At 44.3% G+C, this 16404-nt stretch overlaps 1 protein-coding gene across 5 annotated transcripts in view; it reads left to right on the forward strand.

The window, feature by feature from the left end:
* The window catches only part of LOC105469214 (major facilitator superfamily domain containing 11), a 39496-nt gene extending 27481 nt beyond the window's left edge, over positions 1-12015 (forward strand). For all 5 annotated transcript variants that reach the window (XM_071083629.1, XM_071083628.1, XM_011719989.3 and 2 more), the window contains exons 10-14: positions 761-826; positions 2843-2968; positions 8096-8270; positions 9600-9735; positions 11386-12015. In XM_071083629.1, coding sequence (XP_070939730.1) covers positions 761-826; positions 2843-2968; positions 8096-8270; positions 9600-9735; positions 11386-11550 — 668 coding nt within the window. In that variant the 3' untranslated portion in view covers positions 11551-12015. The remainder of the gene's footprint in view (positions 1-760; positions 827-2842; positions 2969-8095; positions 8271-9599; positions 9736-11385) is intronic.
* Positions 12016-16404: the final 4389 nt, after the last annotated feature.

A 16404-nucleotide genomic window follows, 5' to 3' on the forward strand; every position in this document is an offset into this window, starting at 1 on the left:
AATCTTGGGAAGTGGTGCCCAGCTTCTGTATGGCCAAAAACCTGCCCTGTGATTCTGATCTTGAGTCCAACCTTAAAGCTGTTCCGTGATAATTCTTTAGGGAAGTCAGTGCTTTGCTGATTGTTGGTTGTCTCAAGAGCCTAACAGTTAATCATGCCTTTTGAAGTACTTTGTTGTTTTGTTTGATTCTATTTTTTTTCCCTCCTTTTCATGTTTTTGTTATACGAGCTGGAAAATGTGCTGAGGAAATGCAACTGTAGAATATATTTAAGCACTTGCCGGGCGCGGTGGCTCAAGCCTGTAATCCCAGCACTTTGGGAGGCCGAGACGGGCGGATCACGAGGTCAGGAGATCGAGACCATCCTGGCTAACACGGTGAAACCCCGTCTCTACTAAAAATACAGAAAAACTAGCCGGGCGAGGTGGCGGGCGTCTGTAGTCCCAGCTACTTGGGAGGCTGAGGCAGGAGAATGGCGTGAACCCGGGAGGTGGAGCTTGCAGTGAGCTGAGATCCGGCCACTGCACTCCAGCCTGGGTGACAGAGCAAGACTCCGTCTCAAAAAAAAAAAAAAGAAATAAGCATTTTATTTATAGGGCAAATTTAGTGCATGCCTTAAGCATTTTAATCTGAAACTTCTATCCCAAAGTGTTCGTTTACTGGCATTATTGACAAGGGGTGTTTTGGTTGAAGGACTGTTTTAGAATGTTTGTTTTATTAACTAAAATCTAATTAAGTACTCTTAAATTTTTTTCTTTACAGAAAAGTCTTTTAAGTTATGTGTCACCAAGGAGATGCTCCTTCTTAGTATCACAACTGCTTATACAGGTAATGGAATTACTCTTCTTGTTTTCTCTTGCTTCATAATGATAATAAGGGGTTGAAGACAATAGCCACGTTATTATTTCTCACAATTCTGTGCATTAACTGGGCTCAGTGAATGGTTCTTCTAATGGTGTCACTTGGGGTCTCTTGTGGCTGGTTTCCTTCACATGTCGCCTTCACTGTGGTCAGATGAAAGGCTGAGTATCTCTCTTTTTGTGTAGTCTCAGAGCTGCTCTCCATCTACACGACCCCCTCTATAAGATCACCTTGTGACCCGGCAGTATAGCCAGACACCTTAGTTAATGGACTGATAGCTCCAAAAAAGGCAATGGGAAAGAATACCAGACTTTCTTAAAGCTCAGGCTGCAGTCTAGCCCAACATCACTTCTAGTGGATTCTGTTGGTGACAGCAAATCACAGGGTTGGCCCAAATTCAATGTGGAAGGATTCCGCACAAGGTTCAGAAAAACCAAGACACATGGCTCATTGGGACCAGTGGTTTTAGGGCAACACAGAGCACTACAGAAAAGCACCATGAAGAAATCTGTAACTTTATATGGATTAAAATCATTTCTGGACAGGTGTAGTGGCTCATGCCTGTAATCCCAGCACTTTGGGAGGCTGAGGTGGGTGGATTGCTTGAGCCCAGGAGTTCAAGACCAGCCTGGGCAACATGGCGAAACCCCATATCTACTAAAAATACAAAAAATTAGCCAAGTGTGGTGGTGCATGCCTGTAGCCCCGGCCACTCAGGAGGCCGAGATCAGAGGATCACCTGAGCTCAGGAAGTCAAGGTTGCATGATCTGAGATAGCACCACTATACTCCAGCCTGGGCCACGGGAGTAAGACCTCTGTCTCAAAAAATAAAAAAAATAAATAAAATAAAAATAATTTCTAATGAAATAGAAGCATGTCATAATGTGGTATGATAACAGGTGGAGTACCCGTAAGTCAAGAATGATAAGGAAATTTGTTTTCTTTTTAAAAATGCTGTAATTTGCTCTTTTCCTTTTATGTGCAACATATTTTTAGGTGAAATAGAATAAACATTAAACATCTTTAACAGTTAAGGTTTTGTAGCATTAGGGAATCAAGGTCCCCTACTGATTTACTCTAATTTTTTAATCTTAGGAATTTTCTTTTCCTAGAAAAAAGGGTTTAATTAAAACATTATGGTGCTTTTAAGACACATTGTATAGTATGTATTGGCTTTCCATTACAGTGTGAATATAATCCAATAGGGGCCGGGCACAGTGGCTCATGTCTGTAATCCCAGCACTTTGGGAGGCTGAGGTGGGCAGATCACATGGGGTCAGGAGTTCAAGACCAGCCTGGCCAACACGGTGAAATGCCTAAAAATGGAAAAATTACCCTGGTGTGGTGGTGCACGCCTGTAATCCCAGCTACTTGGGAGGCTGAGGCAGGGAGAATTGCTTGAACCTGGGAGGCAGAGGTTGCAGTAAGCTGAGATAGCGCCACTACACTCCAGCCTGGGCAACAGAGTGAGACCCTCTCTCAGAAAAAAATAGGAATGTTCATGTTTCTTTGGAAAGCTACTAACAAGGTTAATGAGCACGTTAGTCTTCACTATTACAAAGTTATGTTAATTATCACCTCTGCCCATCTCCATCTGTATGGAGAGTAATAGGTTTTAACATAAGGATATCTGTTCATTTGAGTTATATACTTTTATCTGAAATATATGGCAGATGCCGTCTTGTGGTATCTTAATTTTAGCTGCTATAACAAATTTCCATAGACTGTGTGGCTTAAACAACAGACATTTATTTCTCACAGTTCCGGAGGACACAAACATTTAGTCCATAGCATGAAGCTAATTCCATTTCATCAGTTACATCCATCAAATTATGCTCTGCTTGGGGATTAATATTTCAGTCTCTATGAGTTTTGTTTTGTGTGTTTTACTACTCAAGTATTCTTTTGTCAGATACTACTAGATGGGAAGATAAACAAAAATGTGAATGTATAAATTACATCTTTTTTTTTTTTAACTGAAGGTCTGGAATTAACTTTCTTCTCTGGTGTATATGGAACCTGTATTGGTGCTATAAATAAATTTGGAGCAGAAGAGAAAAGCCTTATTGGACTTTCTGGCATTTTCATCGGCATTGGAGAAATTTTAGGTTGGTTTTTAAAAAAAAGCATTAAAAAATATTGGTTTATTATGGGTAAAATAGAAATTTTAAGTGCCCCTCACCGTTGTCCTTGAATTTCTGTTTTTTTCTACTTATTTTTACCCAAACATGTATGTTTTTATTTTTCTATTATTGCTATTCTTCTTTTTTTGAGACGGAGTCTCACTCTGTCGCCTAGGCTAGAGTTGGATTGCAGTGGCGCGATCTCGGCTCACTGCAAGCTCTGCCTCCCAGGTTCACGCCATTCTCCTGCCTCAGCCTCCCAAGTAGCTGGGACTACAGGTGCCTGCCACCATGCCCGGCTAATTTTGTTTTTGTATTTTAAGTAGAAACGGGGTTTCGCTGTGTTAGCCAGGATGGTCTCTATCTCCTGACCTCGTGATCTGCCCTCCTCGGCCTCCCAAAGTATTGGGATTACAGGCGTGAGCCACCGCTCCCGGCCTATTACTGCTATTCTAATATGACTAAATTATGAAACATTTGCAAAATAATTCACAGATGGAAACCCTGTGTTAGAAAACACACAGTGTCTCCCCACTTTTCCTCTTAAAATATTTAGAATGTCTTGGAATTCCTGACTCTGATTCTCTGATTCCCTGACACCAACTGGGTGTCCAACAGCTCAGTCCTGTTCTAACACTTAACTATCCAGAGTTAGCGTCAGATTCCACAGGTTTAAGGGTTCAGTCCTACAGACAGACAGACAGACAGTCATGGGTCCATAGGCCTCTCAGGCACATCTCTCTGACTTGGGTACAAATTTGGAGGTTCCCACAGCCCTCTTCCCCCTTCAGGTTTGATAATTTCCTAGAGCAACTCACAGAACTCAGGAAAATGCTCTCCTGACTATTAGAGTTTATTATAAAGGATACAGATGAGCAGCCTGATGAGGAGGTGCAAAGGGTGGGGTCTGAAAGGGTCCCTAAGTGCAGGAGCCTCTGTCTCCATGGATTTTGGGTTCACCACTCCAGAAGCTCCTCTAACCCTTTTTAGGGGGATTTATGCAGATCCTGTTACATAGGCATGATTGATTAAATCATTGGCCACATGGCCTGGTGCAGTGGCTCATGCACTTTGGGAGGCCGAGGTAGGAGGATTGCTTGAGCCCAGGAGTTCGAGACCAGCCTGGACAACATAAGGAGACCCTGTCTCTTAACAACAACAACAAAAAACAATCATTGGCCATTGGTGATTGATGTAATCTCCAGCCTTCCCTCCCTGAAGGGGGAGTGAAAGGGGCCTAGAAGTTCCAGCGCTTAGGGCTTGGTCTTTCTGGGAACCAGCCCCATCCTGAAGCTCTATCGCAGGCCAACCCCTCTGTCCCCAAGAGTTGCCCCCTTAACATAAACTTCGGTATGATTGAAAGTGGCTCCTTCTGAATAACTAATGTCCCTCATATCACTGAGGAAATTCCAGACCTTTTAGGATTTCTGTGCCAAGAACTAGCAGCAAAGACCAAATAAATATTTTTATTATGCTCCACTAGTTACTCTTATTCAACAAAGATTTGTTCAGCACTTGCAGTATATTGAATATTGTGTTAGCTATGAGGAACTTCAACAAAGATTTATTGTAATCTGTCATGTCAACAAAACAGACAAAAACACCTGCCCACGTAGAGCTTATATGCTACTCAGGAAGAACACAGACAATAAAAACAGAAGACTTTGCATGTCAGGCAGTGGTAAGCACCGTGGGTCAAGTGGACTTTGGAGGGTTTGTTTGTTTTTGTTTTTTGGTCCCTGCCTTATTGCCAACACCTGGAGCAGGACAAGGTCTATATTATTGGGCATCCAATAGATGAGTTAAATGTGTTGAATGAATAATGAGAACATGGTTTCAGCAGAACTTAGTCACCGGTTGCATGGCGGGGTGAGGAGAGTTGTCTAGAATGATGACCAGGTTGATGAGAGTAACCTGGGCAGAGAAAATGCTGTAGGAGATGGGGTTTGGGGAGATCTGCTGAGTGGGATTTTGAACACCTCTAAGTACCAGAGAGGCACCCAAATAGAGAAGTGTCCAGTGGGAAATGCAGGCTGATGCTCAGGAGGGACTCGTGGGCCGGAGACTGATGTTGGGAGTTAAGGGTATATAAATGGCAGACGAAGCTTAGCCATGGTGAGTCGGTGCAGGGTAGTCTGTCTGGTAAGTGCTTGTTTAGTGTCTGCCTGTAGACCACCTGGGAAGAAACTCACTTTCTGTAGGCTGCCTGCCTTTTTGAAAAAATAATTTCAAATTGATAAGAAATTGCAAAAATAGGCCAGGTGCAGTGCTCACACCTGTAATCCTAGCGCTTTGGGAAGCTGAGGTGGGCAGATTGCTTGAGCTCAGGAGTTTGAGACCAACCTGGGCAACATGGCAAAACCCCATCTCTACAAAAAAAGTACAAAAATTAGCCAGGTGTAGTGGCGTATTCCTGTAGTCCCAGCTACTTGGGAGGCTGAAATGGGAGGTTGCAGTGAGCCCAGATCACACCACTGCACTCCAGCCTGGGCGACAGAGCAAGACTTTGTCTCAAAAAAGTCAAAAAACCAAAACAAAAAAAGAAATTGCAAAAATAAGAATAGTGCAAAGAACATCTGAATATCCTTTAACAGGATTCACCTATTGTTAACACTTTCCCTTCTTTACTTTTTCTTTTTTTTTTAAAGACAGAGTCTTGCTCTGTCACCCAGGCTAGAGTACAGTGGCTCGGTCTCGGCTCACGGCAACCTTCGCCTCCCGGGTTCAAGCAATTCTCCTGCCTCAGCCTCCCAAGTAGCTGGGACTACAGGCACCCGCCACCACACCTGGCTAATTTTTGTATTTGTGGTAGAGATGGGGTTTCACCATGTTGGCCAGGCTGGTCTTGATCTCCTGACCTCTTGATCCACCCACCTTGGCCTCCCAAAGTGCTGGGATTACAGGCATGAGCCACCGCGCCCGGCCCTCCTGTCAGTATTTTTGAGCTTTGTTCTTAGATGTAGTTCATTTCATTGAAAACAACATACCTTTTAAGATTTGTTGGGCAAGACTGCAGCATTACTCAGTCTAGGGCTAATTATTTCCTGCTTCTAAGGGAAGACCCTTCTGTGTGCTCCACCCAGTTCCTGTGAATCATAAGCTTTTAAGTGGCTGGTGGGCCAGACACTATACCCAGCCGAGGGCGGAGCCCTAGTACCACTAATCCTCTTGGCTGGTTCTTTCCCTGGCTTCTGCTAATTTGCTCCCTTTATGTGCTGATCAGTCCTCAGCTGAAGAGTCAGGGGGACTGTCTGCAGCTCTCTGGAATTGTTTTTCTGTGTCGCTCTCCTTTCTGATACCGTTGTCTGTGAACTCTAGTTACCCTGATATCCCTAGATTCACATCCCCGTCTCTTCAATCCATGGAGGCTGCTGGGCTCCGCCTGGGTTCTTTCTCCCTCTGTTGCCTACTCTTGAGAGGAACTGCCAAATATTTTCCAGAGTGGCTGTACCAGCAATGTATGAGTGGTTCTGTTTTTCTGAATCCTTGCCAGCATTTGGTGTTATCACTATTTTTGATGTTAGCGATTGTGATAGATGTGTAGTCATGTTTCATTGTGGTTTTACTTTCTTTAATGGGTAATGATGTTGAACATCTTTTAATGTGTTTATTTATCCTCTTTATATCTCCTTTGGTGACATGTATGTGCATATCTTTTGCCCATTTTCTAGGCAGGGTTTTTTTGTTTTGTTTTGTTTTTGCTGTTCACCTTCACTTTTTAATTTTTTTTTTTCCCCCCAGACGGAGTCTCGCTCGGTTGCCAGGCTGGAGTGCAGTGGCGCAATCTTGGCTCACTGCAGCTTCTGCCTCCTGAGTTCAAGCGATTCTCCTGCCTCAGCCTCCTGAGTGGCTGGGACTACAGGCGCATGCCACCACGCCCAGCTAATTTTTATATTTTTAGTAGAGGCAAGGTTTCACCATGTTGGTCAGGCTGGTCTCGATCTCTTGACCTCATGATCTGCCCACCTTGGCCTCCCAAAGTGCTGGGATTACAGGCATGAGCCACTGCGCCCAGCAACTTTTTTCATTTTTAAAATTTTTTTTATTTTTTTAAGACAGTCTCACTGTGGCGTCCATGCTGGAGTGCAATGGCGTGATCTCGGTTCACTGCAACCTCTGCCCCCCGGGTTCAAGTGATTCTCCTGCCTCCACCTCTTAAGTAGCTGGGACTACAGGCATGTGCCACCACACCTGGCTAATTTTTGTATTTTTAGTAGAGACAGGGTTTCACCATGTTGGCCAGGCTGGTCTCGAACTCCTGACCTCAGGTGATCTGCCCGCCTTGGCCTCCCAAAGTGCTGGGATTACAGGTGTGAGCCACCACACCTGGCCCACTTTTTAAAATATATATACAATGTTTTCTTTATTTTTTTATAAAAGAGTCTTGCTGTGTTGCTGAGGCTGGTTTGGAACTCCTGGTCTCAAGCAGTTCTCCTACCTTGGCCTCCCAAAATGCTGGGATTACAGGCATGAGACCCTGCACCCAGCCATCCTTCACTTTTGATATATAGGTTTGCTGGTATAGATTTCTGGGGTAGAAATCACTTAAAAATTGTAAAGGTCATGCCCCATAGTCTTCCTCCTTTCAGTTACAGAGTTCTTCCCTTCTCACTGTTGAGGACTCTCCTGTCAGCTCTTGAGACATCCTTAGCTGTTCTGGCTGCTGAGTCTTCCAAGGCCTCTCCGACTCCTCTTCGGAGCTCACACATAATTCTCAGAATCCATAATGACTGCCTTTCAGTGTGATACCTTGGCTTGTTTGGCTATGATTACAACAAAAACATGGTCGTAATGACAAGTTGTGTCCTTATTTTATTTCTGTTATAAGCTACAGGTCAGAGGGGATAGCTTGCGGGGTACAATAATTCACAGAGAAGAAATACAAGAATGTTCCTGGATAGAAATGCAAGTCATTTTGATACCTTACTTTTTTGTTCTAATCGTTGATGCTTGGTCATCATTATCATTGTCTGCAAGTGCTGAGGTGTTGGATTTTTTGAAGAAATTTAACAAGTGAGAATGTTTATTCCTTGGCTCCTTGGTGGATAGCTCAGGCCTGGGTGTGTAATGTTTCAGCAACGTTAGTGATGTTTCTGCCGTCTTGACTTGTAGGTGGAAGCCTCTTCGGCCTGCTGAGCAAGAACAATCGTTTTGGTAGAAATCCAGTTGTGCTGTTGGGCATCCTGGTGCACTTTATAGCTTTTTATCTAATATTTCTCAACATGCCTGGAGATGCCCCGATTGCTCCTGTTAAAGGAACTGACAGCAGTGCTTACATCAAATCCAGGTATAGTGGCTGTCATTTCTCTAGTCACTTGAGGACGGGTGGGAGGTAACGGATGGCTAGATATTGAAAGTGGAGCAGTTAATCCTCTTCAGAGAGCCTGGTGTCTCTCTAAGGTCATCTGTCAAGTGTTCATGGAGTCAGACTGAGTTTAAATAGGAATCCTTAGAGAATCCTAAGTTATTTTTGTAATGGTTGGTTGTAACCTCTTCCCCCACTAAATGTTTTTCTTGATCCTTGAAGGAGCACATGAGTATCTGATTTGAATTTTTTATCTCTGCTTCTTGAGCAGTGAAATATCCAGATATTAGGGCCTGGAGGAAGATCAAAGAGGAGCGAGGGAAAACCTGGCAACTGGGGAGGCCATTCAGTCCTTCCAGAGCAGTTTATATAACGTTTGAGGATATTGGTTTAGTACACTCAACTCTCAAGTTCATTATAAATGCAGACATTTGTGTCCAGCTCCACAAATCCAAGGGGAGCCCAGCCCACAAAACTATACAAACTGAGTATGTCGCATCTGAAAATCTGAAATCCAACATGCTCCAAAATCCGAAACTTTTCGAGGGCCAACATGATGCTCAAAGGGAGGTGCTTATTAGAACATTTCAGATTACAGATTATCAGATTAAAATTACCTAACTGGTCAGTATAATGCAGGTGTTCCAAAACCTGAAAAGAAGATTTGAAACACTTCTGGTCTTGATAAGGGATACTCAACCTGCGTTTTCTTCACAAATGGGTGAGACCAGAGTTTGTTAGAATGTAAAGGTGTGTGCATTTGAGCACAAATTCTTACCTTATAAATTCTAGTCTTTATTTATTTATTTATTTATTTATTATCTTTTTTGAGACAGAGTCCCACTCTGTCTGCAAGCCTAGAATGCAAGTGGCGTGATCTCCACTCACTGCAACCTCCGCCTCTGAGGTTCAAGCAATTCTGGTGCCTCAGCCTCCTGAGGTGGCGCGATCTCCACTCACTGCAACTTCCGCCTCCGGGGTTCAAGTGATTCTTCTGCCTCAGCCTCCCGAGTAGTTGGCATTACAGGCACGCGCCACTATGCTCAGCTAATTTTTGTATTTTTAGTAGAGGTGGGGTTTTGCCATCTTGGCCAGGCTGGTCTCTAACTCCTGTCCTCAAGTGATCTGCCCACCTCAGCCTCCCAAAGTGCTGGGATTCCAGGCATGAGCCACTGCGCCAGCTTTGTCTTTATTTTTGTTTCATAGGATTTAAAACTTGCAGGTAGAATGCTTTTGTGGGTGGGTTGCTTGTATATTTTAAATGGCTCTAGCAGATATTGCTCATACTAAATTGATTTTTGTTTTCTTCAGCAAAGAAGTTGCCATTCTCTGCAGTTTTCTGTTGGGCCTTGGAGACAGCTGCTTTAATACCCAGCTGCTTAGTATCTTGGGCTTTCTGTATTCTGAAGACAGTGCCCCAGCATTTGCCATCTTCAAGTTTGTTCAGGTAACCTCTTCAGATTGCGACTGTGTTTGACGTAGGGCTCTTTCCTTTGTGTATTACCTTGTTTTTCTTGGTTATTTGTATCGTGGTTTTAATTTTTATTTCCTTTTATTTTTTTGATAGTCTCTCTCTGTCACTCAGGCTGGAGTGCAGTAGCGCAATCTTGACTCCCTGCATTCTCCGCCTTCCAGGTTCAAGCAATTCTCCTGCCTTAACCTCCCGAGTAGCTGAGATTACAGGCACACACCACCACGCCTGGCTAATTTTTGTGGTTTTTTTTTTCTTTTTAGCAGAGGTGGGGTTTCACCATGTTGATCAGGCTGGTCTTGAACTTCTGACCTCAGGTGATCCACCCGCCTTGGCCTGCCAAAGTGCTGGGGATTATATATGTGAGCCACTGCACGTGGCCTGTTTTTTTTTTTTTTTTTTTTTTTAAAACAAAGTCGGCCGGGCACCACGGCTCAAGCCTGTAATCCCAGCACTTTGGGAGGCCAAGGCGGGCAGATCACAAGGTCACAAGATTGAGACCATCCTGGCTAATATGGTGAAACCTCATCTCTACTAAAAATATAAAAAAAATTAGCTGGGCGTGGTGGCACGTGCCTGTAGTCCCAGCTACTCGGATGGCTGAGGCAGGAGAATGGTGTGAACCCAGGAGGCGGAGCTTGCAGTGAGCTGAGATCAAGCTACTGCACTTCAGCCTGGATGACAGAGCGAGACTCCGTCTCAAAAAAAAAAAAAAAAAAAAAAAAAAAACAGTCTCACTCTGTAGTCCAGACTGGAGTGCAGTGGCACGATCTTGGCTCAGTGCAATCTCTGCCTCCCAAGTAGCTGGGATTACAGGCATGCACTACCACGTTCAGCTAAGTTTTTATATTTTTGGTAGAGATGAGGTTTCGCCATTTTGGCCAGGCTGGTCGTAAACTACTGGCCTCAAGTGATCCGCCCGCTTGGGCCCTGCAAAGTCCTGGGATTATAAACATGAGCCACCGCCCTGGCTAGATTGTGTTTCTTATTTTATTTTATTTTATTTTTTTTGTTTCTTCTTTTTTTTTCTTTTTTTTTTTTGCTTTTGTCTTATGTTTTTTAAACAAAAGTTGGGGATTTAAAAGGATTTTTGAATAGAATTAGGAAACCATGAGCAGTAAGATTTTTTGTGTAACAGATTTTATGTTCTGGTCTCTATGGCTCTGATTAGAGATTTCCTTCCTTAGATACCAGAATTCTATTCACTCGTAATACAGACAAGTGTATTTCTTACTCTGTACATTCTTGTTACTCCAATTTTCCACAAAATGCTGGTTTTTTTCATTTTATTTTATTTTATAGAGATGGGGTCTTGCCATGTTGTGCAGGCTGGTCTTGAACTTCCGGGCTCAAGCATTTCTCCCACCTTGGCCTCCCAAAGTGTTGGGTGGCATGAACCACCACACCTGGCCAAAATGCTGTTTTAAATACCAGGGATTGTAGCAGGAATTTATGGTGCATGTTTGTGAGTCAGTGACTGAGGAAGTCATACCTAGATGCAGAAAGAATAGAAAGCACTGCCAGTTCCAGGTGTCCTTGGGGCCGGATAGGAGTGGGGCTAGGGGCTAATTGTGGCTCAGCATGGCCCCCGGTGTGCCTGTTGTGATTTGTTTTGTTTGTTCTTAGTCTATTTGCGCAGCCGTGGCATTTTTCTACAGCAACTACCTTCTTCTTCACTGGCAACTCCTGGTCATGGTGATATTTGGGTTTTTTGGAACAATTTCATTCTTCACTGTGGAATGGGAAGCTGCCGCCTTTGTAGCCCGCGGCTCTGACTACCGAAGTATCTGATCTGGTGTCCATGAGGGGACACGTGTGACCTCAGAAACACAGCTGGACACAGAACTTGGTGGAAGAAGTCGCCTTTGATCTTCACTATATATTGGGTGATGTTCAGTATGGAAAATCAAGGGATTAAGACTGTTCAATCAGCCAGAGTTGGTGTTCAAGTTTACAGATATGAGTTATTTAAAGCAAGTGGAATAAGGGAAAGCTGTTCTGTCAACTGTAATTGTTCAAAGATGTTGTTTTTCATTTCATCTATCTCAATTCTTATAATCATGTTATAGAATGTACATGTTTTCTTTTCCCTCCTGCTCGTGTTGGAAGATCCTGCCTTGATTTAGAATACTAGGCCGTATGTCATATAAATATTTTTTCTGGCTATGGAGTATGTTTTGCTATGTAATCATGGGAAGCATATGTTACTCCTGATATGTGTTGGGGAATGACATTTAAATAAATAGCAAAGCTGGGTGTGGTGGTGCACACTTATACTCCCAGCTGCTGGGGAGGCTGAGACAGAAGGATCACTTCAGCCCAGGAGTTTGAAGCTGAGACAGAAGGATCACTTCAGCCTAGCAGTTTGAGGCTGTAGTGAGCTATGATCACACCACTGCACTCCAGGCTGGGCAACAGAGTGAGACCCTGTCTTGAAAATAATAATAGGCCGGGCACAGTAGCTCATGCGTATAATCCCAACACTTTGGGAGGCTGAGGTGGGTGGATCACCTTTGGTCAGGAGTTTGAGACCAGCCTGGCCAACATGGTGAAATCTCATCTCTACTAAAAATACAAAAATTTGTTGGGTTTGGTGGTGCATGCCTGTAATCCTAGCTACTAGGAAGGCTGAGGTAAGAGAATTCGCTTGTACCTGGGAGGCAGAGGTTGCAGTGAGCTGAGATCGTGCCATTGCACTCCAGCCTGGGTGACAAGAGCGAAACTCCATCTCAAAAGAAAAGAAAAGAAAAAAAAAACAGAAAAGAATAATAATGATAATTTTTTAAAATAATGAAAAACAAATAAGATGCTGAAATGAAATCTTGATTTTGAAAATATGTCTTCCTCTGTAAATGTTTTGTTTGATAAGTTTTCTTACCTTGCAGCTCATAGCAAGGAGTGGCCAATTAAGTATTATGAAATAAGGTAAAAATTGTCTTAAGTCTTTTTTAAAATTTTTATTTATTTATTTATTTATTTATTTAGAGACAGAGTCTCACTCTGTTTGCCCAGGCTAGAGTGCAGTGGCGCAATCTCAGCTCATTGCAACCTCTGCCTCCCGGGTTCAAGCAATTCTCGTGCTTCAGCCTCCCAGCTAGCTAGGATTACAGGTGGGTGCTACCACACCTGGCTAATTTTTGTATTTTTAGTAGAGATGGTGTTTCACTATGTTGGCCAGGCTGGTCTCGAACTCCTGACCTCACAATCCACCTGCCTCCGCCTCCCAAAGTGCTGGGATTACAGGGGTGAGCCACCACGCCCGGTCCTTTAAGTCTTAAGGACAGGAATGTAACATCTATAACAACAAAAACATTGAAAAAGACAAATGTATTTACTGGGGGAGGACTTTTGCTAGCAATTTTCCTGGAAAGATGCAATGCAGAAACCCCCAAACAAACCTGGAGTGAGATCTGAGCTGTGTCATCAGGCCAATGTCACGCCATCATTTATGTGTCCCCCTCGATCAGTGCCAGTCTATCATCTTGTGTGCGGGAATGGAGCATAACTATTTGGGGAGATGTTGAAATGGAAGTGTTAGCTTCCCTCCATAAGAGTTCACTTAGGCCGGGCTCGGTGGCTCAAGCCTGTAATCCCAGCACTTTGGGAGGCCGAGACGGGCGGATCACGAGGTCAGGAGATCGAGACCATCCTGGCTAACACGGTGAAACCCCGTCTCTACTAAAAAATAAAAACTAGCCGGGCGAGGTGGCAGGCGCCTGTAGTCCCAGCTACTCGGGAGGCTGAGGCAGGAGAATGGCGTGAACCCGGGAGGCGGAGCTTGCAGTGAGCGGAGATCTGGCCACTGCACTCCAGCCTGGGCGACAGAGTGAGACTCCGTCTCAAAAAAAAAAAAAAAGAGTTCACTTAATTTTTTTTTTTTACATTGAAATCAAATCCAGAAACCGTAAAAATGTCCCATTTTAAAGTGTACATTCACAAGGTTGCATAACCACCACAATGATCTAATTCCAGGACATTTTATTACCCCAAAAAGCGGTCGCTGCCTGTCAGCAGTCATTCCTTCTCATCTGGCATGGCAACCACGAATCTACTTTCTGTCTCTATAGATTTGCCTATTCTGAACATTTCATGTAAATGAGAGAGCTCAGTTTTTTGTTTTTTCAAAATCTTAGTAGAGACAGTCTCCCTATGTTGCTCAGGCTGATCTTGAACTCCTGGGCTTAAGTGATCCTCTCACCATGGCCTCCCAAAGTGCTGGGGGGATTATAAGCAAGAGCCACTGTACCTAGCAAGAGCTCACTTTTTTTTGTTGTTTTTTTGGCTGGGGTGTGTGTGTGTGTGTGTGTGTGTGTGTGTGAGTGTGTGTGTTTGTTTTTTGAGACAGCGTCTCACTCTGTCATCCAGGCTAGAGTGCAGTGGTGCAATCTCGGCTCACTGCAGCCTCCACCTCCCAGGTTCGATTCTCCTGTCTCAGCCTCCTGAGTATCTGGGATTACAGGCATGCGCCACCACACCTGGCTAATTTTTGTATTTTTAGTAGAGATGGGGTTTCACCATGTTGGTCAGGCTGGTCTCGAACTCCTGACCTCACGATCCACCTGCCTCAGCCTCCCAAAGTGCTGGGATTACAGGCATGAGCCACTGCGCCCGGTGGTTCCAGATGTTGAAATTCTGGTTTTCCTTTTTGAAGTTGATATAACCTCCATTGGCTTAGTCGATCCTATATAAATAATTTACAAATGCCCTTTTAGACTTAAAAGTAGTGATTTATTATCTCTTTAAGCACATTATTTATCAAGGTGTATTAGTTTTCTAATGTGCCATAACAAATTACCGCAAAACGTAGCCACTTAAAATAACACACATCTATTTCATCACAGTTTCTGTGGGTCGGGAATCTGGGCATGGCTGAGCTGAGTCCTGGGCGCAGTGTCCCTCCAGGCTGCAGTGAAGGTGTGTTCCAGGCTTCCCTGGGGGAGGGCCTGCTTCTCTGCTCACTCATGTAGTTGTTGCAGGAGTCAGTTCCTCACAGGCTGTCAGGCCAAGGGTCTTGGTTTCTTATGGCTATTGGCTAAAGACTGCCCTCTGCCCTTCGTCTTGCTACGGAGTAGTCTTCAGGGCAGCCCACAACATGGCAGCTGTCTCCATCAAAGGACACAAGCAAGGACAGCCGGAGAGAGCAGAGCAGGACAAAAGCTGCAGTCTCTTATAACTTCATCACCGCTGCACTCTGTCTGTTCGGTGCCAGTCACTAGTTCCAGCCTATCCTCAGGGGAGGGCATTGGTGGGGAGCATCTTACAAGGCTGCCCACCTTGCCACCTGTCACAATGAGACTTACATGGAAGGTGACAACTGGGTCCTTTTTCCCAAGCCCTGCATTCTCCAGGCCCTTGTTCTGTTTGCTCATAATGGATCTGTACAATCCTGCTGGCAGAAGGAGGTGAAGCCACCTCTGTTAATGACACTGAGAATTTTAATCTGAGGAAGCCATGGCATCTTGTCACCCCTAGGATTCCTGGTGATTATTGTCAACAGGGAAAGGAAATGGAGTGAAGTGCTGTATGCAGTATGGCAGGAACGCAACTTTTCCTAGGTTGCCTCCTACTTGCTTTGTGCTGTAGTATTCATTTTCAGTTTTGTACTCACTTTTTTGTTAGAGACAGCGTCTCACTTTGTTGCCCAGGCTGGATCACAGTGGCAGAATCATGACTCACTGCAGTTTTGACCTCCTGGGCTCAAGCAATACTCCTGCCTCAGCCTCCCAAGTAGCTAGGACCACAGGCATGTACCACCATGCCTGGGTAATTTTTTTTATTTTTTGTAAAGACAGTGTCTTCTTATCTTGCCCAGGCTGGCCTCGAAATCCTGGGCTCCAGTGATCCTCCTGCCTCGGCCTTCCAAAGTGCTGGGATTACAGGAATGAGCTACTATGCTTTCTTTTTTATTTTTTCTTTTCCCCCTGTGGGGAGTTTGTTTTGCTTTTATTCAGTTCTTTTTTTTTTTTTTTTGAGACGGAGTTTCACTCTTGTTGCCCAGGCTGGAATGCAATGGCACGAACTCAGCTCACTGCAACCTCTGCCTCCCAGGTTCAAGCGATTCTCCTGCCTCAACTTCCCAAGTAGCTGGGACTACAGGCATGTGCCACCACGCCCAGCTAATTCTGTATTTTTAGTAGAGATGGGGTTTCTCCATGTTGGTCAGGCTGGTCTTGAACTCCTGACCTCAGGTGATCCGCCCACTTCGGCCTCCCAAAGTGCTGGAATTACAGGCTTGAGCCACTGCGCCCAGCCTTTTTTTTTTTTTTTTTTTTGAGACAGAGTCTCGCTCTGTTGTCCAGGCTGGAGTGCAGTGGTATGAACTCGGCTCACTGCAACCTCCACATCCCGGGTTCAAGCAATTCTGCTGCCTCAGCCTTCCGAGTAGCTGGGACTACAGGTGCACACCACCATGCCTGGCTAATTTTTGTATTTTTTAGTAGAGACAGGGCTTCACCATGTTGGCCAGGCTGATTTTGAACTCTTGACCTCATGATTCTCCCACCTCAGCTTCCCAAAGTGCCGTGATTACAGGTGTGAGCCACCGCGCCCAGCTGCTTTTATTCAGTTCTTATATCTATAGTTTTGATCTTAGTTAACTCTTTAGATGACTGTATAACATTAAGGTCATCTTTTAAATTCTTTGCA

This window comes from Macaca nemestrina, chromosome 17 (genome assembly GCF_043159975.1).
Source record: "Macaca nemestrina isolate mMacNem1 chromosome 17, mMacNem.hap1, whole genome shotgun sequence".
Taxonomy (NCBI): Eukaryota; Metazoa; Chordata; class Mammalia; order Primates; family Cercopithecidae; genus Macaca; species Macaca nemestrina.